The following is a 24,274-nucleotide window of genomic DNA, read 5'->3' as shown; positions in this document are numbered from 1 at the left end:
AAATATTCTTAAAATATTATAACACAAAATGGCATTACCGTTTAAAAAGTATTATTTGCCAAGCAGTTAACATATAGCTTGCCTAAGGTAACATAGCTTTGCAAAGCTTTTCACAAATGTCCTCTCACAAAAGGACATTTTATATTTATGTACTACAAAGAAATATGTAAACATTTAACATCTTTGTGCCAGCCATTACAAACGCTGAAGATAACAAAATTATGACATAGTTTCTGCCCTTGAAGAGTTGCAATTTAATGGGAGGAGAGTCAGATGTATAGACAAATACTAATTCCATGTGATCAGTGTTATAATGGCAGAATGTAAAAGTGGTATTGGTGCTGCCAGGATGTCAGAGAAGGCTTCATAGCAGAGACGATGAGTTAGCTAATCTTAGTGGAAGGATAGGGGTTTGCAGATGGAGACGTGAGGAATAGGATATCCTAAATATAAGAAGGTATTTATAGGCATGAGAAAAAGCCTGAGAGAACCTGCTTTGTTTGGGCATGGCAAGGAGCTCCATATGGTATAATAAATAGTAGTGGAACCAATGAAAGTTACGTTAAAAACAGTATATGAAAATAATAGTGAAATATTTTCATCTTTGTTCCAGATCTTAAAGTCTTAAGTTGAAGAAAATGATAAAATGGTAGTGTTATGGGATATTATTTGAAAAACATCTTTTTCTTTTTTCTTATTTCTTTTTGTCTACATATTTCAGCAACTCAAGTGCCAGTGGCTTAAAACTGGGCAGTTTTTTTTGAGTTCTGTGACATACAACTTAGCATGGGATCCTCAAGGTATTTAGCAGTTATATTTAAAATTATTTAAATTAAATATTTGTTTTAAATGTATGATAATAATGTGATATAGTCTCCCATAATAAGAAAATGATCAATGTATTATATTTTCTTTTTGTTGATGAATATAATTTTTCCTTCTTGGTATACAGTGCTTTGTGCAATGCTTAATTTACTATTCTGTTTTTTCCCCTGCCTTTGTGTGTTTTATTTCAAGAAGCAGTTATGATTTGTTTCCTAGTTAATGTGTACTGCCCTTTACTCTTGTTGTATTTGCTAAGAAACACCATTGGAAATAAAACAGAGACCAAAAAAACTTCACCTCATTTTATCATTTGTATCAGGAAATTACTATCTTTAATTTTGAAAAATTAGGAACGTCTAATGATAATAGCTGTTGTCCCTTTTTATATTCACAATTAATAAGGATTCTTTTTATATTTCATGTGTAAAACCACATTTTACTAATTTGTAGTTATGCCTTATATCTCGAGGACATTTTATGTGGTATATATCAGAGTTTTGGGGACTTTGTTATTCTATTAATACATTTGTTGTTAGTTTTTTTGACTTGCTTGATAATAATAGCTCTTTGCCAGTAAGCTTTACTTCGTTGTTCTCAAATCTTCCTTAAGAATCTTTGTTGTCCAGAAGATTCTTTTTTCTTATAAGGGACTTTAAAAAAATATATACCAAGTGTTTTTCATTGGCGATATTGCTTACTTTTCACATAATATTAATAGTTTACAGATCTAAACAGAAGCCCATGTGCATTTATTTCCCTGTATAATATTTGCATATTCATCATAACATTCTTTAATTTTCAGATAATAGATTGTTGACAGCAACTGATTCTATTCAGTTGTGGGCTCCTCCAGGAGATGATATTCTGGAAGAGGAGGAAGAAATTGATAATACAATTCCTCCTGTTTTAAATGATTGGAAGTGTGTCTGGCAGTGCAAGTTAGTGTCTATTTCTATTGTTATATTCATTAATTAAAAGCAAGTGCTTCCGAAAATATGTTTCCTTTCACAAAGATCTTTATTTTTTGATGGTACCATTGCATTTAGATGCCTAGAAAGTAGATTTTTTCTAACCAAAACCCATATAATAGCATTCTTTAATTTGTGCTACAGTTAATCATTTAAAAAAAGGATGAAAGTATTTTCATAGTTATAGCCCCAGGACAGGAGTTGACAGGGTTGATACATAGGAATTACTCATTAATAGATTGAGGTAAGGATGGGGAGGGGGAAGATGTGAAAGTTGCCAGCCACTCTTTCAAGTGGAAGATGTACTATTAACAGTCATATAGATTATGTGACGAAGACTAGTCAGGGATGATGATAAGCTCAGCTTTTAACATGTTATATTTAGGATGTCGGTGGGACATGTAGGTGGAGATATATTGTATTCATGTTACTTACATTCTTCTTTTCCCAAAGTGAATGTTGGATTAGTTTTAATTAATTTACATTTTTATGGAGGTGAAATATTTTATTTATATTTTTAGGGAAGCAAAAACAGTCTTATTCTGAGGATTCTGACTTTGATGTTACAAAAATCTCATTTTGACCATTTTTATATACAGTACACCAGATTTTAAAAGGGCTAATTGCCTAACTCTCTCTTTTTTAGAACCTCAGTATCTGTACATTTGATGGAATGGTCTCCTGATGGTGAATATTTTGCTACTGCTGGAAAGGTAAAGGATCAAACAAAAACATACAAAATAAACAAATAAAAGAATTAAAAATGTTCCTTATTTATTTTTACTTTCAGTTTTCTCATCTGTAAAACTGGGATAATCCTCCTTGGCAAAGCTGGCTTGAAGAATAAAAGTGGTGTTTGTAAAAGACCTGGTATTTTGCTCACAGGTTGTAGGCACTTGGGAAATAATGGGTATTCTTATTACTCTTATTTGACCTTGGCTTATTTGCATTTTTAAAAACTAAGTTTTGTGTTTAAAAATAGCATATGTACATAACTTAAAAAGTAAAATAATACTGGATTCACAATGAAAAGATGTACTGCTTGCCTCATTATTCCAACGCTAATTCCTGTGTCCAGGAGGCAATTATTTGTCAAGTTGAATATTTTGCTATTTCCTTCCATGTCCTTCAGTAACTTGCAGGTGCTCCCATTTCTTGATTCTGCCCAGCCCCCTGAGTTATATATATTATTTTTTGCCTTCCCACTGTAGAAGCCGAGGCTTTAGCTTGATAAAGGTGAGGGGTTGATATCCCCAACATCATCTTCACATCTAATATATACACATATTCATTTCACTTGCTCCTATCTTCCTGATGTAGGTATCTCATGATTTTGGGTAAATCAGAAGTTATTGTTTATGTTATTAAGATTGTACAGATTATTCTTAATAGTAATTACTTTGGAGATAATAATTGCTTTGTTTTATGGTTTGCCTTTTTTTCTATATACCTAATTCATCCTTAGAACTGCTTTGACTCTTTTCTCAGTATAATCCCACATAGGAGGTATTCTGGGAACATGAGTTCTCTTTGCTCTCATTCAGCTTAATTGCTCTACCAGTCTAAAATAGCAGAGCTACCATTTTCGGATTTTCTTTTACCAACTTTGGGAAATTCTCTTTGCCTCTCTCCTTTGTTAAATTTTCTGTTTCTTAGCATCATTTATCTTCCTTTTTTCTTGTTTTGATGGAGATATCCCCCAATAGGTTCCTGAAGAAAGGTGAATAGGAAAAAACATTTTTTCAGGCCTTACGTGTCTTAAAGATTTTTTTCCTATGCTTGATTTTCTCGGGCATAGAATTGGGTTGAAAAATCACTGACCTTCGATATTATATCTCAATAAACTTTTAAATTGATATATATATGGGATACATGTGATATTTTGATACATGCGTAATGTGTAATGATGGTCAAATTAGAGTATTTAGGATATCCATCACCTCAAATGTTTATCTCTTTTTGTGTTGGCAACATTTCAAATCTTCTAGTTAATTGAAATATACAATATATTATTGTTAACCATTGCCACCCTACTGTACTATTGAACACTAGAACTTATTCCATCTATCTAACTGTGTATTTGTACCAATTAACCAATTTCTCTTCATCTCCTTTTTTAGCTCCCACATAAGATTGAGAAAATAACGGTATTTCTTCTTTCTGTGCTTGTCTTATTTCACGTAACATAATGACTTCTAGTTCCATTTATGTTACTACAAGTTATAGGATTTTGTCCTTTGTACAGCCAAATAGTATTCTACTGTGTATATTTACCACATTTCATTTATCCCTTCATTTACTGATGGGCATGTAGGTTGATTCTATATCTAGGCTATTGTGAATAGTGTTGCAGTAAACATGGGAGTGTAGCTATCCCTTTGATACACTGATTTCCTCTTTTTTGGATAAATACTCATTAGTGGGATTGATGAACTGTATGGTAGTTCTAGTTTTGTTTTTTTGAGAAAACTCCATACTGTTTTCCATAACCACTGGCACCTGAGCAAGCTGCCTGTAGGCCCAAGGACTGGTCCTCCTGGACCTGTGACTACTGGCGTCCTTGTATGCTGCCTGGGAGCCCAAGGGCCTGCATGCCTGGCCTGCCTCTGCCACCACGGGTGCCTCAGAACTGGCCTGTCTGGTGTCCCTGTCTGCAGCAAAGCCTCACTACAGCCTCTGCTACCAACCACAGCCTAAGCCAATGAGTAACTCACAGCCACCACTGACACTGACTACACTTGAAGAAATTGTATGAAGACTACTCTCTTGCACTCACCCAGAATCAAAGCCAAAGCACACTATCCAACTAACACTACGACATTTGGGGGACCTGTTAAATCTGAAACTCATGTCTTTCAATTCTGAGAGATTATATTATTTCTTTTGTGTTATTTCTTTCTCTCTCTGAATCTTTTCTTATTCAGATATGGATACTTTTACACTAATTCTCTATTTTACTATTTTCCCCCTTTACTGTTGTCCACTTATTCATCTTTTTCTTTTAATTTCTGGGGGACTTTTCAGATGTCACTTCAAAGTAATTTTTTTCTGCTATTAAATTTTTAATTTTTAAGAGGTTTTAAAATTCTCTGATTTTTTTTAAATTACAAAATATTTCATAAATTAAAAAAGTATATATAAAACATGTTATATAAGATATAATAAAGAATAAACAAATACACATGTACCCTACTCCTCAACTTGAGACAAAGAACATAAAACAAATGGGTCCTTTATCTTTCTCCGTGCATCTCCTTCCTCCCCTCCCACCCCAGGCAACCAGAATCCTGATTTTCATGTTTATTATTTTATTTAAAAAAGTTTCACTCATCTAAATTCCCAAATAAGGTAATATTTAGTTTTCCACAGTTCTGAACTTAACAGAGTTTGTGTTTTTCTTTTTTTTCTTTTCTTTTTTTTTTTTGAGACTGAGTCTCAATCTGTCTCCCGGGCTAGCGTGCAATGGCACAGTCACGGCTCATTGCAGCGTTGACCTCCTGGGCTTAGGCAGTCCTCCTACCTCAGCTGGGAATACAGGTGTGTACCATCACATCTGGCTAGTTTTTTTTTTTTTTTTTTTTTTTTGTAGAAATAAGATTTCATTATGTTGCCCAGGCTGGTCTCTTTTCCCTTTATTTATGATGCCCTAAATTAGAAAAATTTTTCTTCAAACATGAACAGAAAGGTACTGAACTCCTATGTACCCATCACTTAGCTTCAGCAGTTATCACTCAGCCAATCTTGTTTCATCTGTACTACTCCTCCCCCAGTTGGATTATTTAGGCTTGTGTCACTGATGTCATTCGTCTGTAAATATTTCAGTATCTACTTTCGAAGTATAAAGATTTTACAAAAATATCCACAATATATAGTGAGTTAATTGTAGTTTGAATCTTGTTTAGGAAAATTTCTTACTGTGATGCTATAAAAGTATTCTTTTTTATTTTCTCCTAAAATCTTAAGATTTTAATCTCTTATAATTAAGTCCCTAATCCAAATGAAAGTTGTCTCAATAACGTTTACTGAATAGTTCATTCTTTTTCCATTGATCTGCCATACCATTTCTGACATGTATTAAATAATGCTGCAGCAGATGTCTTGTACATGTCTGTTAGGCTCTTGTGTGGATTTCTTTTGGGTATATACATAGGAATAGAATTGCTGGGTTAATGTTATATGTATCTTTAATTTCAGTAGATAATACCAATCTGTTTTCCAAAGTTGATACACTAATTTACACTCTAATAGTATACAATAGTTCCTGTTGCTCCTAGCCAGTGCTGATATGGTCTGACTTTTAAACTTTTGTAAATTTGGTAGATGTCAAGTACCACCTCCTTGTAGTGTTTTTTGTTTTTTGTTTTTTTAGAGACAGAGTCTCACTCTGTCACCCAGGCTGGAGTACATCGGCCGATCATAGCTCACTGTAACCTTGAACTCCTGGGCTCAAGCGATCCTCCTGCCTCAGCCTCCTAAGTAGCTGGGACTACAGGCATGCACCACCATGGCTGGCTAAGTTTTATCTATTTTTTTTTTTGGTAGAGTTGGTATCTCCTTATGTTGCCCAAGCTGGTTTTGAACTCCTGGCCTCAAGTGATCCTCCTGTTTTGAACTCCCTAAGTGTTGAGATTACAGGCGTGAGCCACTGTGCCTGGCCTCCTTGTAGTTTTAAAGTGCATTTCCCTGATTATTAATGAGGCTAAATACCTTTTCATTTATTTATTGGGTATTTGGATGACTGATTTAAAAGAAAGTAACTGGGCAAGTTCCTTGCCTGTTTTTAAAATAGTTTTTGGTCTTTTGTTGATTTGTAGGAGTTCTTTATTATGGATATGAGCTTTTTGTCAGTTACATGTTTTGCAAAGATCTTCTCCCACTCTATTAGTTGCTCATTCATTCTCTTAATGGTATCTTTTGATGAGAGATATTTGATTTTAATGTCAAATATATCAGTGTTTTTCTGAGTCCTATTTAATAAGTTTTTCATACTGTGAGATTCTGAGGATTTTCCTGTGTTACATAATCTTCTAGACCAGAGTTGCTTTAAGTTTTTTTGTGCTGTGTATTCCTTTGCAAATCTAGTGAAGCCTATAATAACTTTCCTCGTAGTATGATGTTTTTAAATGCATAAAATAAAATACGTAGCATTACAAAAGAAATTATTGAAATACAGCTTCAAGATATTAAAAAATACATTTGTGATAGAGACATTATGTACTTTTAAATTAATGCATTCGGTAACAAAAATTGCACTTAAAATATGGGCAGTTTTAATTGTGTTTAGCTATTGTATGTGGAATTAAAATTTCAGTATCTCACTTTCTAAGGTGAGGATAGGCTTTCCAAGAACAACAAAATTCACTGAAGGCTTTTTGGGTTGATCTCTAGTTGTAGAAACGTTAAACTACTGTTTTATTGCTCAGCAGTTAGTTGGCACAGAGGTAGTTGCTTAACGGTTGCATGAACAATATAGACAGGAAGACTGCAGTCATGTGCGGTTTAGTAGTAGTTCCAATAACTAACAATTTCAAAGTAGAAATGAGTGTAAAAAATACTTTGAAATATGCAGTAACTGTCATGTGATATGAAAACATCTTTGATTCTGTTAGAGACAAAATCATATGTACTGCCAATACTACTTTGGTTTGTTTTTTTCAATTAGCATTTATGAAAATAGAGAAGTAATTATTTTTCCCCATTAAGGTTCATGGTGCCTTTGGGTCTTAGTTTTCTTGGTTTCTTCAGAAGCAGACCCTGAGATAAGGATTCAAGTGTAAATAATTAATATGGGGAATGATCACACGAAATATACTGGATTGGAAGCAGGGAAGTGAAGGCACTTAATAACCTTTATTAAGTGTATTAAGAAGCTTGAATCTCTGGGTCCTCTGGAAACCCGTGTTCCTCACTTGCATCATGTTCCTTACACATGTTCTTCACACATCAGTTGAAGGCAGGTGAGGGCCAGGCATCAGTTCTCAGCACTCATAACCAGCTCCTAGAAAACCTCAGACAAAAAGATGTAGATGCTTGCAGTTGAAACTGGCACACCAAAATGCTAAGGCATGATGGGATACAAATGATGTGTCAAAAGTATCTTTTATATCTTGAAGTCTATCCACAGGACCTTTGGGTCAGAGGACCTCAGGCCAAGAGCCTCTGGTCTAGAATATGGACATTTTATGTTTTATCTTTCACATTCAGGTCTAAAATCTATGTGAAATAATGTTTAAATGTGATTTGAAGAAGGTCAAATTTTATTTTTTCCTTATGGATATCTGGTTGTCTTGAACAATTTATTGGAAAAAATCTTCCCTTTCTTCATTGTTCTGCATTACCACTTTTGTCATAAAATCAAATGTCCATATTTCTGTAGGTCTGTTTCTAGGCTCTTTTCTCTAGTTCATTGGTCTTTCCTTGTATGAGTGTCACCTGACTTAATTGCTATAGCTTTAAATTAAGTCTTGATATCTGGTAGGGCAAGTCCTCCCCTCTTGTTTTTCTTTTTTAAGATCGTCTTATCTATTCTTGGCCCTTTGCATTTCTATATAAATTTTAGAATAAATGATAATTTTTACAAAGCAAACAGAAAACCTCTTATGATTCTGATTGGTATTACATTGACTGTGTAGGTCAGTTTGGGGAGAATTGACATCTTTACTATAATTAGTCTTCCTGTTTATGAACATGATGTATCCCTTCATTTATTTTAGACCTTTTTTTCCTCAGTAATGTCTTATAATTTTCTCTGTGAAGATCCCAAATATCTTTTGGGATTAATTCCTAGATATTTGATGTTTTTGATACTGTTATAAATGGAATCATCATGTAAATTTTTAAAAAATAATTGTTACTGGTATATAGAAATGCAGTTTTTGTATATTGGCTTTATGCCCAGCACCCTTACTAAACTCATTAATTCTAATAATTCATCTGTAGATCATTTTGGATTTTATATGTACACAATTATATAATCTATGAATAGTGAAAGCTGTAGTTCATCTTTTGTAACTCTCCCATGTTTCATATTTTTCCTTTTTTTTTTTTTAACTGCAGTGTCTAGGACCTCTAGCACAGTGCTGAATAAACGTGGTGACAACAGGTCTATCTTTTTCTTGTTCCCAGTCTCAAAGGGATACCCTTCACTGTGTCATCATAAATATAATGTTTACTGTTGATGTTTGTGGTAGATACTTTTTTTTCAGATAAAGAAACTTTCCTTCTATTTGTTGTTTGCTAGATTGTTTTTCTAAACCACAAACGATATAGAATTTTAGGAAGCATTTTTTCTGCATCTAATGAGACAATTTTTATCTTTTTTTTTGGGGGGGACAGAATCTCGCTCTGTCACCCAGGCTGGAGTCCAGCGGCACAATCTCAGCTCACTGCAATCTCAGCTTCCCAGGTTCAAGTATTTCTCCCATTTCAGCCTCCCAAGTAGCTGGGACTACAGGCACCCATCACCATGCTGGTTAATTTTTGTATTTTTGGTAGAGATGAAGTTTCACCATTTTGTCCAGGCTGGTCTTGAACTCCTGACCTCAGATGATCCACCTGCCTTGGCCTCCCATACTGCTGGGATTACAGGCGTGAGCCACTGTGCCCGGCCATCTTTTTAATCTTTTAATAAGATGAAATACACGGACTGATTTTGTAAACCTTGTATTCCTGGAACAATCCCAACTTCATTATAATGTGTTATCCTTGTTGGATTTGATCTGCTGATCTTTTGTTTAAGATTTATGTGTTAGAGTGAGATTCGGCTAATAATTTTCCCGTTTTCATAAGGTCCTTGACAGATTTTTATGTTGATGTTATGCTGGCCTTATAAATGGGTTGGAAAGCTCTCTTTTGTGAAGAGTTTATGTAAGATTGATATAGTTTTATTCTTAAGTATTTGCTGGTGAAGCCATCTGGATCAGGAATTTTCTTTGTAGGATTCAGTTTTTTAAATTATTCAGATTTTCTTTTTCTTTTGTATGTCAGTTTTGGTAAGTTGTATTTACCTATGATTTTTCAGTTTTATTTAGATTTTCAAATTTATTAGCACAAAATTGTGTAAAACACCTTATCTTTTAATATCTATAATACATGTATAGTGATTTCTTCTTCAGTTTTGATATTATTTATGCCTTCCCTCTTTCTTCATTCATCTCACCAAGAGTTTATCAATTTTATAGGTCTTTTTACTGCCCTAAAAGTCTTCTGTGCTCTGCCTGTTTTTAACTCTGGCTACCCCTGCTTAGTTGTTACTGTTATCTTTTCTACTTTTAAATGTTGGAGTGCCCAGGGCTCTTCTAGTCTTAAGATTTCTGATGCCATTTAAATACCATTTTTGTATGCTGATGACATTCAACTTTGTATTTTTCGCCTGTACCTCTTCCCTGATCTCTACTTCCCTAACCCCTCAATCTACTCCCTGATGGCTCACCTTTAGAATATATCCACAATCTGCTTACTTCTTTACCACCTCCACTCTTATAATCTGGTTGAAGCCACCATTATTTATCACTTGTATTATTGTATTAAATTTTTAATTGGTTTCCCAATTTTTGCTGCACTTCTGTACAATCTATGTTCAAACCAGCAGGTGGAGTGATTAAAAAAATTTTTTTTTTGAGACAGAGTCTCTCACTGTCGCCTAGGCTGGAGTGCTGTGGCACAATCTTGGCTCACTGCAACCTCTGCCTCCTGGGTTCAAGCAATTCTTGTGCCTCAGCCTCCCAAGTGACTGGGATTACAAGCTTGTGCCACCACACCTGGCTAATTTTTGTATTTTTAGTAGAGACGGAGTTTCGTCATGATGGCCAGGCTGGTCTCGAACTCCTGGCCTCAAGTGATCTGCCCACCTTGGTCTCCCAAAGTGCTGGGATTATGGGTGTGAGCCACTGTTCCTGGCCTGGAGTGATCTTTTTAAAATGTTGCAGATCTTGTCACTCTTCTTTTGTACAAAACTGTCAAAAGCTTTTCCATTTCATTTACAAAAAGACCAAGTCTTCGTGATGGTTTAGCATGCTCCATGCTTACCAGGACTCTCGTCACTGCTTCAACCTTATCTCCTGCTAACTCTCACCCCTGCACACTCCACTCCATCTAATTTGCCTCATTGTTTTTAAACTAGATTTTAAAAATAAAACACTGAAATTTTGATAAGCCAGTTCAATAATCTACAAATAATAAAACAGTATTTCTGGATAGAAATGTAGAGACACGTGAAGAATTTTCTGTAATGTCTTGAGAAGTGTGGGTATCTCATGAAGGGTACACTTGTCACAATCACTGGAAAAACAGTTTGAGAAATAATATAGTTCATGTCTTTTTTTCCTTTTTAATTTTATTTTACGTAATTCATGTCTTGATCTTAAAACTAGGCAGTCACCTTTAAAACTTTGGATCTTTAAAAACAAATACCCCATTACTCCTAAAATTTGACTTTTTTTTGTTACTCATATTTCTTAGGATTACCACATGTTAATAAGTGATTAATAAAGCCAATCATTCCTTTGACTTCAAATATCCATAATAGGTGAACCTATGGATGATTTAATATAGGACCAGTTCAGCATGTCAGAGAGCTGCTGGAGAGTCATACTGGAATCCAGCTTTATGATATTCCCAGTTAGTCATTGCTGATGTCAGCTTGGATATTGTACACACTGTGCATCATTTGGAGCATGTTTTCCTATTGCCTCCTTTTAAATGTCATTAATGGCACTATGATCATGGGCAGGTATTGTATACACTTTTTTCCTTGACTCATGTACAGTTAACCCTTGAACAACATGACAGTTAGGTGATCCAACCCCCTGCACAGTCAAAAATCCCTGTCTAACTTTTGAGTCTCCAGAAACTTAATTACTAATAGTCTACTATTGACTGGAAGCTTTTCTAATAAAATAAACAATAAATTAACACATTTTGTATGTTATAGGTATTGTATACTCTACTCTTTTTTTTTTTTTAAACCCTGCATGTGGCATCCAATATGTACTATACTCTTTTAAGGAAGAGAAGAAAAATGTTACTAAGAAAACCTTAAGGAAGAGAAAATAAATTAACCATTCATTAAGTGGATGTAGATGGTCATAAGGTCTTCATCCTCATCATTTCCGCATTTAGTAGGTGAGAGAGGAGGAAGAAGAGGAGGGGTTGGCCTTGCTGTCTTGGGTGGCAGAGGCAGAAGAAAATTCACATGTAAGTGGACCTGTGCAGTTCAAACCCATGTTATTGAAGGGTCAACTGTACTTTAACATATATATTGTCTGATTTTTTTTTATCATATAACTGGGCAAAGAAAATGCATTTTAGAATTCTAGCAATCTGCACTTGTAAGACACATGAGAATCTTTTATAGTTGTATTCATATCATAATAGACTTTATGTAAAATTGATAGTGCATTTTGGACAAAAAGTTGATTTGAAATTATATCTGAAATTAACAACCTTCATTCACATGTTTAGCAGATATTCTTTTGAACACCACCATATACCCTGAACTGTTGTGTGTGCTGGCAGTCTTATGATGAAGATGATAGACAAGGCTTTTGTTCTTATAGGACTTAATTTCTGGTGAGGAAAGACAGAAAAAAATATCAAGTATTAACAAGTGCTGTCCAGAAAATTAAGACAGGATGATATAGTAGTGTGATTGGGTGTCTGTTATAGTGAATGATCTATAGAGAAAGCTTTGCTGAGGAGATAACCTTTAAACTGAGAATTGAATACTACGAAGGAGACAACTGTGAAGTTCAGGGGAAAGAGTGTTTTTGGCCAAGGGAACAAACACCAAGTGCAAATGCTCTGAAATAGGAATTAGCAGGGCTTGTTAAAGAGCAACAGAAAGCTGGAGTGTAGTGGTTAGACCAAAGTTTGAGATGCATCTGAGTTAACATATCAGATAGGATAAGACAGTCAGGAGTTCTCTGGCAATTTGAATTCTTTAGCCAAAGGTGGTGTTTAAAGTTATGGGTCTGGATGAAATTAACTAGGGAGAAAGTGTGTATTAGAGAAGAGAATGGGACTCAGGATCAAATCCCAGGATCCTCAAACATTAAGAAATGATGGAGAGAGGGGAGATACCTCCAAAGGATGCTGGGAAGGAGTAACCACTGAAATAAAACGAAAACCAGGAGAATGTGACATTAGAGAAGCCAAGAAAAAAGGTTCAAGGAGGGAATGTCAGTTAATTTTGTCAAAAGACCTAGAACACATGGGAGAACAGTTTGAACATCTGTAGATAGTACAGGCCTAACTGTGCATAAATTAAAGCAAAGAAACTTTTGTGGAATCATAAAGTTTTAATGATCTTAGTGATCACAGAAGCAGCTAAGGTTTTTGAAGTCCATGTCTCTGCCCTCCACTGCCACTACCTGTGTCAGCATCTTCGGGGCTGCAGACCTTTACAGTAGTCTCTTAAGTGATGTCCTGCAAACATCCTCTGATTGGTCTGCCCACAGGAGCCAGCCACCTGAACATGCCGTTCTCCTTTTCACCACCTTTTAATGACTCCTGTTGCTTCTAAAATGAAGATTATGATCTTTACCATGGCCTGTGAGGCTCTGCTGTATGATCTGGCCCTTCCATGCCTCTCCAGCTTCATTCCCACCTTAATGCCTACGACACTGATGTCCTTTCAAGGCCTTGAATATGCCAAGCTCTTTCCTGCTTCCATGTCTTTTTATGTGCTGTTCCCTCTGTCTAGGGAATACCTACAATACCCAGACTTCCTTATTCTTTACCTGGTCGTCTTTTATGTATCCTTCAACTCTCAGTTTAAATACCACTTCCTTAAGGAATCCTCTGATCTCCCAGGCAAGGTCAAGTCTCCTTATTAAATACTTTCCTGGTGCCCTCTGCTTCTTTCTTATAGTGCTTATCACAATTGTAATTAAAACAATAATTTATATCCTTACTTAATGTTGCCTTCCTTTCTAAAGAATAAGCTCTGTGGGATTAGGAAATGTATTTTATTATTTCTGTCTCTTCCTCTGCCTCAGCTGTATCCCCAGCCATTCACATAGTGGCTTCTTTCAATAAATACTTGTTGTTTGAGTAAATCTTGTAAATGTTCCATAGTTGTACAGGCAGTTAATGGCACATCATCATTATCTATTAGTACGTTGAGGACTGATTTTGTTTTTAAGCCTGAGAATGGTTGGAAAGCCCTTGAGTTTGCTTAGAGTGAAATGTGGCTCTTTAATAAATCTGTATCTGGACATAATCAAATGTATAATAATTGGTTCTTATGAAACATAGTAAAATATATGTAATTAGATTGAATTAAGAATAGTAGCTTGATACAAACTACAGGATGCCTACCCTTCCCTAAAAGAGACATATGAACTGTTAAAATGTCCACAAAAATTTTATTTTCTAGATTATTGAGTATTGTTTTCATTGTGTTAGTCACGTCTCCCTAAGCTGCTTATATCCAGTTATCCTAAGAGTTAAGTGTTTCATAATTCTTATGGAAAGATAATGCTTTTCTGGTAAGGATCCTATGGAGGTTAAGCAAATGTGTCTTGGATTGAAAAAGCTATTTTCTCACATTTTTGAGAATATACCACATCTGATTAAGATGATCCTGATAAAAAGAACAGAAAGTAACTTTGGAATGTTGGGCAGGTTTTTTTTTTTTTGGTACAATCTGTTCTGCTTCTGTTAATAAAGCCAAATTTGAATTGATAAAACAGATGGTCACTGTGGATCTCCCACTAGAAGGCATTTTCCACCGCCTCTGCTACACATGACAGGGTTTTATTTCAGGTGTTGTGAGACTCAAATTCAATTACTTCCAGGATTTTTAATATTATGGTTCATTGAGCACTTTGGCTGGTAAGATCTATTTTTTATAAATGTGGTAAATTAAATTTTTCTTAGGCTTAAGAGTATTTTAAATTTCTATCTGAACTTAAAATAAAGCCTTACTTACTAAAGAGCCTTTTCTACCCCACGTGACATACCTGATTAAATCTTTAGTTTAAGAATTGGTTTTCTCTGGTTCGCTTACTAGGAGATGTTTGCTGAAATTCTATTCGTTTATGTTCATAAAGTTTGTATTGGAACATTTTAAAAAATAACACTTGGTTATTTTGTAAAATTTGCAAGTAATTTAAAGTATCCTGTTTTCTTCAAAAAATGGAATATATCTTTTCTTTTTTTGAGTTCTCATGCAGCATGGTGAATATAGTTAGTGATAGAATATTGTATATTTTAAAATTGCTAAGAGTAAATTTCAAGTCTTCTCACCATAAAAAACATTAAATATTTGAGGTGATGGATATGTTACCTAGCTTGATGTAATTATCATGTTATATTCGTGAATTATAACATCACTTCGTACTATGTAAATGTATCCATTTATAAGTTGTCAATTTATAATTAAAAATGCAGCATTTTCTTTGAGAGAAGATTATGCCTTTGAGTGAAAAACTGGGTTTTGCAAGGGCTAGGATGAGAAGATTTCTTGAGGGGAAGGGTTGTCCCTTCTATGCTGATTTTGCTGAGGGTTTTAATTATAAAGGGATGCTGGATTTTGTCAAGTGCTTTTTCTGCATCTGTTGAGATGATCATTTGATTTTGTTTTTAATTCTGTTTATTTGGTGTATCATATGTATTGACTTGTGAATATTAAACCATCCCTACAACTCTAGTATGAAACTTACTTGATCATGGTAGACAATCTTTTTGATATGCTGTTGGATTCAGTTAGCTAGTATTTTGTTATGGATTTTTGCATCTATATTCATCAGGGATATTGGTCTGTGGTTTCCTTTTTTGGTCATGTCCTTTCCTGGAGTTTCTGCACAGTAAATGAAACAGTCAGCAGAGTAAACAGACAATCCACAGGGTGGGAGAAAATCTTCATGATCTATACATCTGACAAAGGACTAATATCTAGAATCTATAAGGAACTCAAACAAATTAGCAAGAAAAAACCAAACAATCCCATCAAAAAATGGACTGAGGACATCAATAGACAATTCTCCAAGGAAGATGTACAAATGGCTGACAAGCATATGAAAAAATGCTCAACATCACTAATGATCAGGGAAATGCAAACCAAAACCACAATGTGATACCACCTTACTCTGGCAAGAATGGCCATAATCAAAAAACCAAAAAATAATAGATGTTGGTGGGGATGTGGTATAAAGGGAACACTTTTACACTGATGTTGGGAATGTAAACTAGTACAACCACTATGCAAAACTCTGGAAATTCCTTAAAGAACAACAGTAGAACTACCATTTGATCCAGCTATCCACTCCTGGGTATCTATCAAGAGAAAAAGAAGTCATTATATGAAAAAGATACTTGCACATGCATGTTTATAGCAGCACAATTTGCAGCTGCAAAAATATAGAACCAGCCCAAATGCCCATCAGTCAATGAGTGGATAAAGAAATTGTGGTATATATATACACACCATGGAATGCTATTCAGCCATAAAAAGGAGTGAAATGACATTCGCAGCAACCTGGATGGAATTGGAGACCATTATTCTAAGTGAAGTAACTCAGGAATGGAAAACCAAACATCGTATGTTCTCACTCATAAGTGGGAGCTAAGCTATGAGGATGCAGAGGCATAAGAATGATACAATGGACTTTGGGGACTAGGGAGGAAGGGTGGGAGGAGAGTGAGGGATAAAAGACTACAAATTGGGTACAATGTATACTGCTTGGGCGATGGGTGCACCAAAATCCCACAAATCACCACTGAAGAACTTATTCATGTAACCAAACACTACCTGTTCCCCCAAAACCTATGGAGATTAAATAAATAAATAACACAAAAACACTAAACAAAAGTGAACTAAAAAAAAAAAGCTAGGAATTTCCCTCATGCACTCAGGTAACTGCAACTCCCCCTTTTGATATGTTGTACTTTCATTTTCATTCATATTTTCAACATATTTTAAAATTTCCTCTGTAATTTAGAAGTTTTTAGTTTTCAAATATTTGGGAATTTTCTAGATAACTTTCTGTTACCAGTTACTTAATTTTGTTGTGGTTTTACAGTTTTAGACAATAACAGATGAAATAGGGACTGCTTCATTTGAGGGGGAGATTGGTGGGAATGGGAGAAGGGCTAGAGTATCACCTGCTCCTGGGGCTCTTTGTATTTCCATTGTGACTTTTGAGGGGCTCTCGGGTACCTCTAGAATTTCTTTGTTACGTAGTCTGAAACCACTGCATAGAATGTGCTGTAAATTTGATTATGTGAAAATGATGCTATGCTGAAGAAGATACTTGGAGGAAAGCAACTAGTACATTGTTAAGTGGCTGTCTAAGGGCAAACACTTAAAAGATTTGCTGTATAATTAAAATATCCAAAAAAATGAGACATTAATGGAAATTTTTGTTTCATTATGCAGCATAAATTGAGAATGAGTACCAAGATGGAAAAAACAGAATTGTTTGTCTAGTCCAAATGAAAATATTTGGATCAATGCATACTTTTCAGGAATACATAATTTCAGAATTCCTCAGAGGTTATATTTTTGCATAAGTGATAACATTTATTATTTCCCTTTAATGCAGTTTTTATTATTGGTTATAAAGCACTATAAAAGATAGTTTCTGTTAAAATACAGTTATTTAGCCTTTAACTAAATTGTTAGAACTAAGTAAAATGATTAAGTCAGTGCCTATTGTTATACTTGTAAATATTTTAAGTGGGCATTGAGGTGGTTTCTGACAGCTACCTCCATGCATTCTTCATCATCACTTAGAGTAGGGATCGGAGAACTGTGGCCCAAGAGCTAAGAATGTTTTTTACCTTTTTAAAGGGATGTAAGAAAAAAAGAAGAATCTGTGTCATAGACCTGTGTAGCCCACAAAGCCTAACTTATTTACCATCTGGCCCTTTGCAGAAAAATTTGCTGACTCTTGATATAGAGCAAGAAACAATTCATGTTCGTGAGGTGAAGGGTGAAGGGCTTCACTGTTAAAGACCACTTCAAAAAGGAAAGGATAACAATGACTGAAAAGATAGCATGGATCTTTCTAATTCTTTCTTAACTAACTTATTCAAGGGGCTAGCATCAGAATCTTTTTTCTCTACTGACCAATTTATGTCTAAATGGGGGAATTTGGCATCAGTCTGCATTTGAAAAACAATATCACACAGAAAAGATTGATAATGAATAGACTGTTCATTTATTTTTCAAGAATAGTTTTCTTTAAAGTAATGTAATTTTAAGATAAGTTTTGTATTATGTATAAGTCACATATTAGTTTTTAGATGTAACTTAATTTTTAAAACTTCTTCAAACCACTTACATTTTGAATTGTATATGTACAAATTAATTTTATATTGACCTATGTATTTTTCAGGATGATTGTCTTTTGAAAGTGTGGTATCCTATGACTGGTTGGAAGTCTTCAATTATACCTCAGGATCATCATGAAGTAAAAAGGAGACAGTCCTCTACTCAATTTTCTTTCGTTTACTTGGCACATCCCCGAGCTGTGACAGGTTTTTCATGGCGCAAAACTAGCAAGTATATGCCCAGGTTAGATGAATGAATCACACAGCTTTAGTTTGCATCCTTAAATGTTTATAAAAATAATGAAAATAAAGTCCTTTTATTTACATGGTGGCAATTAATAGCATAGGCTCTGGCATCAAGCTGCCTGAAATCAAATCCTACTATTAGCTTCATGAGTTTTTGACTAAATTTCTTAAGCTGTCTATGCCTCAGTTTTTCTCTGTAGAATGAGGGTAGTAATAGTACCTACCTCAGAGAGTTACTGTGAAACTAAAATGTAGTTTGTGGGTGGGAAGTGCTTAGTACAGGCCTTTGCACATACTTTGTGTCCAGGCAATGAAATTGTTGTTAGTAGCTGTGGTACTAGCAGATCCTAGCAAGAAAATGTTTGCAAATAACAGGAAAGCACACATTGAAGGGAAATATATCAGTATTATGTCAATTATGTATATGGTGTTAAAGCATATAATGTACTCTGAAAAAAGTGGCCAGGTTGTGTTTTTTTTTGTTGTTGTTTTTTTAAATCTGAGAGCTGTCAACAGAAGCTTCTCAAAGGACTTTTTATTATACATTTTTTCCTCATCATTGTGGCACCTCTTAAAGGTATTTAGAAGATTAAATAAACTGCAAAACAGCTTATACAAATGATTCCTTTATTATATACAGGTCTAAGAAAGCTGTTGGGCACTCAGAAGCTTGCTTAGAAATCTAGTTTGTTCTTGAGGGAGGGTTATTTTACTTACTAAGTATATCTGAGGATTGTTTATGCCTGATAGGAAATATAGCACACATTGTAGAGATGCTCAGTAAATGATAATGTGGGAAATTTATATACTTTTTGAATCTAAATAAAAAGTCTATTCTGCTTAAGTCATCTGCATCTATTTGCAGAATACTTTTGACTTAGATTCTGTGTGAGCATTTTTTTAAAGGGAGAATGATTTTTTTTGTTCCTTTGTAACAAACAGGTAAGTTACTTTAGCTGCTCCATGCCATGCCATTTTTGCTTATTTTAACTTAATGGAAATGGATTTATAGTTTGAAATTATATTCTCCTTACAGTTTTATGATGAAGATAATTATTTGTTTGTAACTGTTTGGGTTATAGGAAGGATGATGTGAAGTGATGAAACTACTGCCATAAGCCAGATAGTTTAATTACATTTAATGATCTTTTATTATGGTCATCCTCTAATTTGCAATGATTAGGTTTTCTTTTGCTGTTTAGTTTGTATGTTTTTTTTAGGAGATACTAATAATCCTCTAGAGCCTGAATGTATAATCTGGCAGTAATTTCTATTTCTTTTTTCAAAACAATTTCCCGGTTCTTATGATGTTCACAGTGATGCTATATATGATTTCAAGCTCTTTGATTGATTCCTTTTTTCCATAGTGTTTTGCACTAATGTTATCTTTATGCATGAAGAACCAAAATATTAATTAGTTAATGGGATTGATATTCACATTAACCTTTATTTATTTCTCTTTGTTGTTAGGGGTTCTGTCTGTAATGTGTTGTTAACTTCATGTCATGATGGTGTGTGCCGGCTCTGGGCAGAAACTTTATTACCAGAAGACTGTCTTTTGGGTGAGCAGATTTGTGAGACTACCACTTCCAGCATTGCCAGCAGCCTTTCTCATGCTGGAAGACACAAAGACAGAATACAGCATGCTCTTGAGGTATTATATTATTTAAAATGGTAAATGAATTTTGAAGATAATGTGAGCCTGGTGGAAATTCATAAACTAACATGCAGATGGCACACATGGTACATGTAATGAGTGAAATTAATAGCAATAAACTCTCATTTATGCTTGTAAGACTACTCATTTATTCCACTAAGAAGCCAAATGCAGAAATTAATGATCTCAGACATGTTGTATAGGTAAATATTATTAAAAGTTTTTTAAAAATTGATATTTTATGCTCAAGTTCTAGATAATATTATTTTAATTCTTTTGTTTTGCATGTCAGATGTGAAAATCTATGGGACTAAGTATTAGTAAAATATGTAAAGATCCTTGAAATTAGTTGTAATTAAAAATATTTTGCTTTTGTTTCATAAAGATTAAAATCTTATTGTTCTAGTTAAAAATGACTATTTTGTTCCTTAAGAATAAAGATGTTTATTAAGATATTAGACACAAATGAACTGCTTTGGAGTTTCCATGATTGAGTATTTTGAAAATGAAAAAATTTTTATAATTTTTAAATACAGTATGAAATAAAAGTGCTTTATAAGAAATTACATTATAACACATAGCACAAATGATTGTGTCCCATATGATTAGGTAATACAATGAGATATATGCATTATTTTAAATTGTCAGAAATTTATTATAGTAAACTTAGATTACTATTTTTCTTGTGGCTGTTTTTTATTATTCAAATACTGTATGCTTATTCTAGAATTGGATTAAGAAAAGGAGAAGAAATATGGAATTTATAATTCAACTATTCTAGTCATGTGAATATGTGTAGTTTTCTTTATACGATTGAGATCATATTATGCAGTAGTACTTTATAAGTTTTTTATACTTAATTTGTTTACACTCTACATTATTGACTATACTTTTACATTATATATTTACATTGACACTTTAAAGGTTGCATAGTCAAAGTGGCTTTGCCATTTTACCAAGCAGAAATATTATACAACTTTGACAAGTTAAGGATGTGGTCCTTAAAAGTTTTATGTGAAGTAGGCCTCCTCAGGTATTGTCTGTATTGGGCCATTCTTGCACTGCTATGAAGAAACGTCTGAAACTGGGTGATTTATAATGAAAAGAGGTTTAATTGGCTCATGGTTCTATAGGAAGCGTGGCACCAGAATCTGGTTGGCTTCTAGGGAGGCCACAGGGAGCTTTTACCCATGGCAGAAGGTGAAGCAGGAGCCGGCACATCACATGGTGGAAGCAGGAACAAGAGAGAGTTGCAGGGAGGTGCCACACACTTTTAAATGACCAAATCTTATGAGAACTCACTCGCTATTGCAAAGGCAATACCAACACCAAGCCATGCGGGATCCGCCTCATGACCCAAACAGCCCCCACCAGGCTCTACCTCCAACATTGGGGATTACAATTCAACATGAGATTTAGGCAGGGTCAAGTATCTAAACTATATCACTGTCTGTGATTGGGCGCTATTTTTACATTTTTTTCACTATTTAAAATGTAAGTGAAATTAAAAGCAGATGTCAAAACAGTTAAAGTTATCTTTTATTTTGATATTGATATTTAGTAGGACAAAGTACTTAATTTTTAAGTAGATATTTGTGATCACTTACTTATGTAACGTGTTTTATCTTCAAATTATCTATGAGCCTTTGGAAACTAAGGGCTTTTAGACATCTTTGTATCCTCCATGGTACCTGATATATTGCTTTTCAAGTGTTTGTTAAATTGAATTATTGCCATGTAAAATAGAACAGAAATATAAGTAAATATGTAACCAGTGATTTGACAAGTTTTTACTGTCTTTTAGTAATATTATTAATTAATATGTTAAGATAGTTTTTAAAAGAAAAAACGTAATTGTCTGACTTACGAGCCACTTGGCTTTCTGACATCCTATCCTTTCCTATGGAACTCCTTACTGTTAGTTCTATATAATTGTATATATTCTTAAGTTATATGTTTTGTTTCTAGGAGAAAATAGCCAGTATTAGATCAGTCTTGTCAGTCTAATTTAAAATGATGGTTAATGTCAAAGATCCAGTGAAAATAATTTGATAGGCAGTTTTGACCAGGGGGTCTCTAATGTCAATCTTAACCCTATTATCAAAGCAATGAGCAACTCCGTAGTGGGAGACCAGAGGTAGGGGACACACCATTGACCTGATACTGTTTTCCATATGCAAAATGAGAAGGGCTGTAGAAATTGAGAGGATGTACCAGTTATGTTACTTTAATGAAGAAAGAATTGATAACATTTTATACTTTATTTAATTGAATGTGGGGAACAAAGGAAAGTAATAAAAAATTATTATGAAACATGGTCTTGGAAGTGGGTTAAGTTACAGAATAAGGAATTACGGTGAGGTGGGGCCGTGATATGGAGAAAAAAGATAATGCCAAGAATGACATGGCCCCATGTCTAAAATAGTCCACATGATCACGCATGCTAATGAAGAATTTTAATCATATAGATTTATCTCCATTTAAACAAATCCAAATTGCAAATTGTTTAAAACAATTTAAACAAATTAAAGATCAACATTTTAATGAGGTCTTTCCTTGTCTACTCCTATCTAAGTAGGTTCCCCTTGTTATTCTGTATTTTCATACCCTGTTTTGTTCTTTATAATAGATATCATGAATTTGATTGTTTAGCTGGCTGTTTAATTCTAAGTGAGAGGCAGTATTGGGGAGGCAATATTCTTCCTGGTAGGAAGACTCAGGAATTTTTTTTTTTTACTCTTGTGACTAGAAAATTCTGTCTCAGTACTAGGATATCCTGAAAAAAAAAATCTTTGGACCTCCTAATATTAACGGGAATCTTTATTCATGTTTTATAGATACCATGAATAAGTATTTTTGCACACTACTTTTTGCCTTGAACTAAAATTTTATAAGAACTGTAGAGAATACATCCAAAATAGTTCTACTGTAATTTAAAAAGTTTCCTTTAAAATGATCAGGTTTTTATGGAGAAAAAAATCTTAAACCTCTTAATAATTAAGAGTACTTTGGTTGGCATTTATTAGACCTTCCAGAGTTGGACTCAGCAACTATTTTTCTATTTTAGACAATACACCATTTGAAAAATTTAAGGAAAGGACAGAGGAGGTCATCTGTTCTTGTAACTCATGCTGAATTAATGCCCGACCAGACAGCAATGCATGAAGTTCAAAGACACATTTCCCACCATGCAAATGCACTCTGTCATTTTCATATTGCAGCAAGCATCAACCCTGCCACAGGTAAAGGATAAAGTTTTATTTCCCATAAATATGTTGAAGTCAGGTAAATAAATAGAAAAGTGGAACTACTTTCATAACCCGTTTTTTATTATTTCATGTTGCCTTTAAAATACTTAATTGGAATAGAGATATAATATAAAGTACCATTTTTTGAATTGGGCCTATGTGATTGGGACTATGTGATTCTCAGGGTATTAACTTCAGTAACTGTTTCTGAGCATCTTTGTCTAGACTATAACAAGCATTCCTAGTAAATTAGAGCTGTGATTGAACCTGGTATCACAAGTGGTGGCAGCCTGGTAAATTAGTGTAATTTCTCTCACTTCACAGTTTAAAACTTCCCAACTCTTCTTTATAACCTCCTCTAAATATATTTTTACAAAGTTTTCCTTATATCTCAGCATATCTTGTTTTCTACCCTTGTAGACTTTCTTGTCCTATACTAAGGAAAACACTTTTCCTTCTAACTTGAATATTTTCTTTGCCGTTTTTCCCCTATGTGACTGAGAAGTATTTTGAGGCAGGTTCTGTGTTGGCAAATGCATATTTGAGAGCTTCTATTTAAAGGCAATATGTTTTCCTTCTACATGGAAATGTAGGAGAAAGGCTATAAATTTTATATTACATTGCTCATAGAACTATATAAAGTTTTATATAAAGTTATAGTTGTATGTTATTGAACTGGAGGTCTGTTGCTTCAGAGTGAAGGGGCTTTTATTTTTAAATGTTTCTGTATGTAAATACAGTATTTAGTAAATAGAATTCTAAAAGGGTGATCTGCAGTGGTAACTCTAGATATGTGCTGTTTTATAGAGTAGCCACTGGCCCCGTATTAGCTATTTGAGCACTTGAAATGTGGCTGGTCCAAATTGAGATATGCTGTAAAATACACACTGAATTTCTAAGACTTAGTATAAAAAATAATGAAAAAATTTCATAAATAATTTTATTTCATATTGATTACTTGTTGAAATACAATTTTATATATGTTGAGTCAAATAAAGTATATTATTAAAATTACTATTACCTGTTTCATTTTACCTTTTGTAACGTGGCTATTG

The 24,274-nt window shown here is 34.1% G+C and overlaps 1 protein-coding gene across 16 annotated transcripts in view; it reads left to right on the top strand.

Moving 5' to 3' along the window:
- DMXL2 (Dmx like 2) overlaps positions 1 to 24,274 on the top strand; it is a 174,322-nt gene that overhangs the window by 56,569 nt on the left and 93,479 nt on the right. For 15 of the 16 annotated variants that reach the window (XR_010151664.1, XR_010151669.1, XR_010151668.1 and 12 more), the window contains exons 4-9: positions 722 to 800; positions 1,628 to 1,763; positions 2,440 to 2,506; positions 18,134 to 18,312; positions 19,785 to 19,968; positions 23,039 to 23,213. Coding sequence is in view for 7 of the 16 variants with exons in the window: in XM_009429128.5 (XP_009427403.4) it covers positions 722 to 800; positions 1,628 to 1,763; positions 2,440 to 2,506; positions 18,134 to 18,312; positions 19,785 to 19,968; positions 23,039 to 23,213 (820 nt within the window). In the remaining 9 variants the exon portion in view is untranslated. The remainder of the gene's footprint in view (positions 1 to 721; positions 801 to 1,627; positions 1,764 to 2,439; positions 2,507 to 18,133; positions 18,313 to 19,784; positions 19,969 to 23,038; positions 23,214 to 24,274) is intronic. The other variant, XM_054667536.2, reaches the window with a different exon arrangement.

This window comes from Pan troglodytes, chromosome 16 (genome assembly GCF_028858775.2).
Source record: "Pan troglodytes isolate AG18354 chromosome 16, NHGRI_mPanTro3-v2.0_pri, whole genome shotgun sequence".
Taxonomy (NCBI): domain Eukaryota; kingdom Metazoa; phylum Chordata; class Mammalia; order Primates; family Hominidae; genus Pan; species Pan troglodytes.
This window is presented reverse-complemented; position numbering and strand designations above follow the sequence as displayed.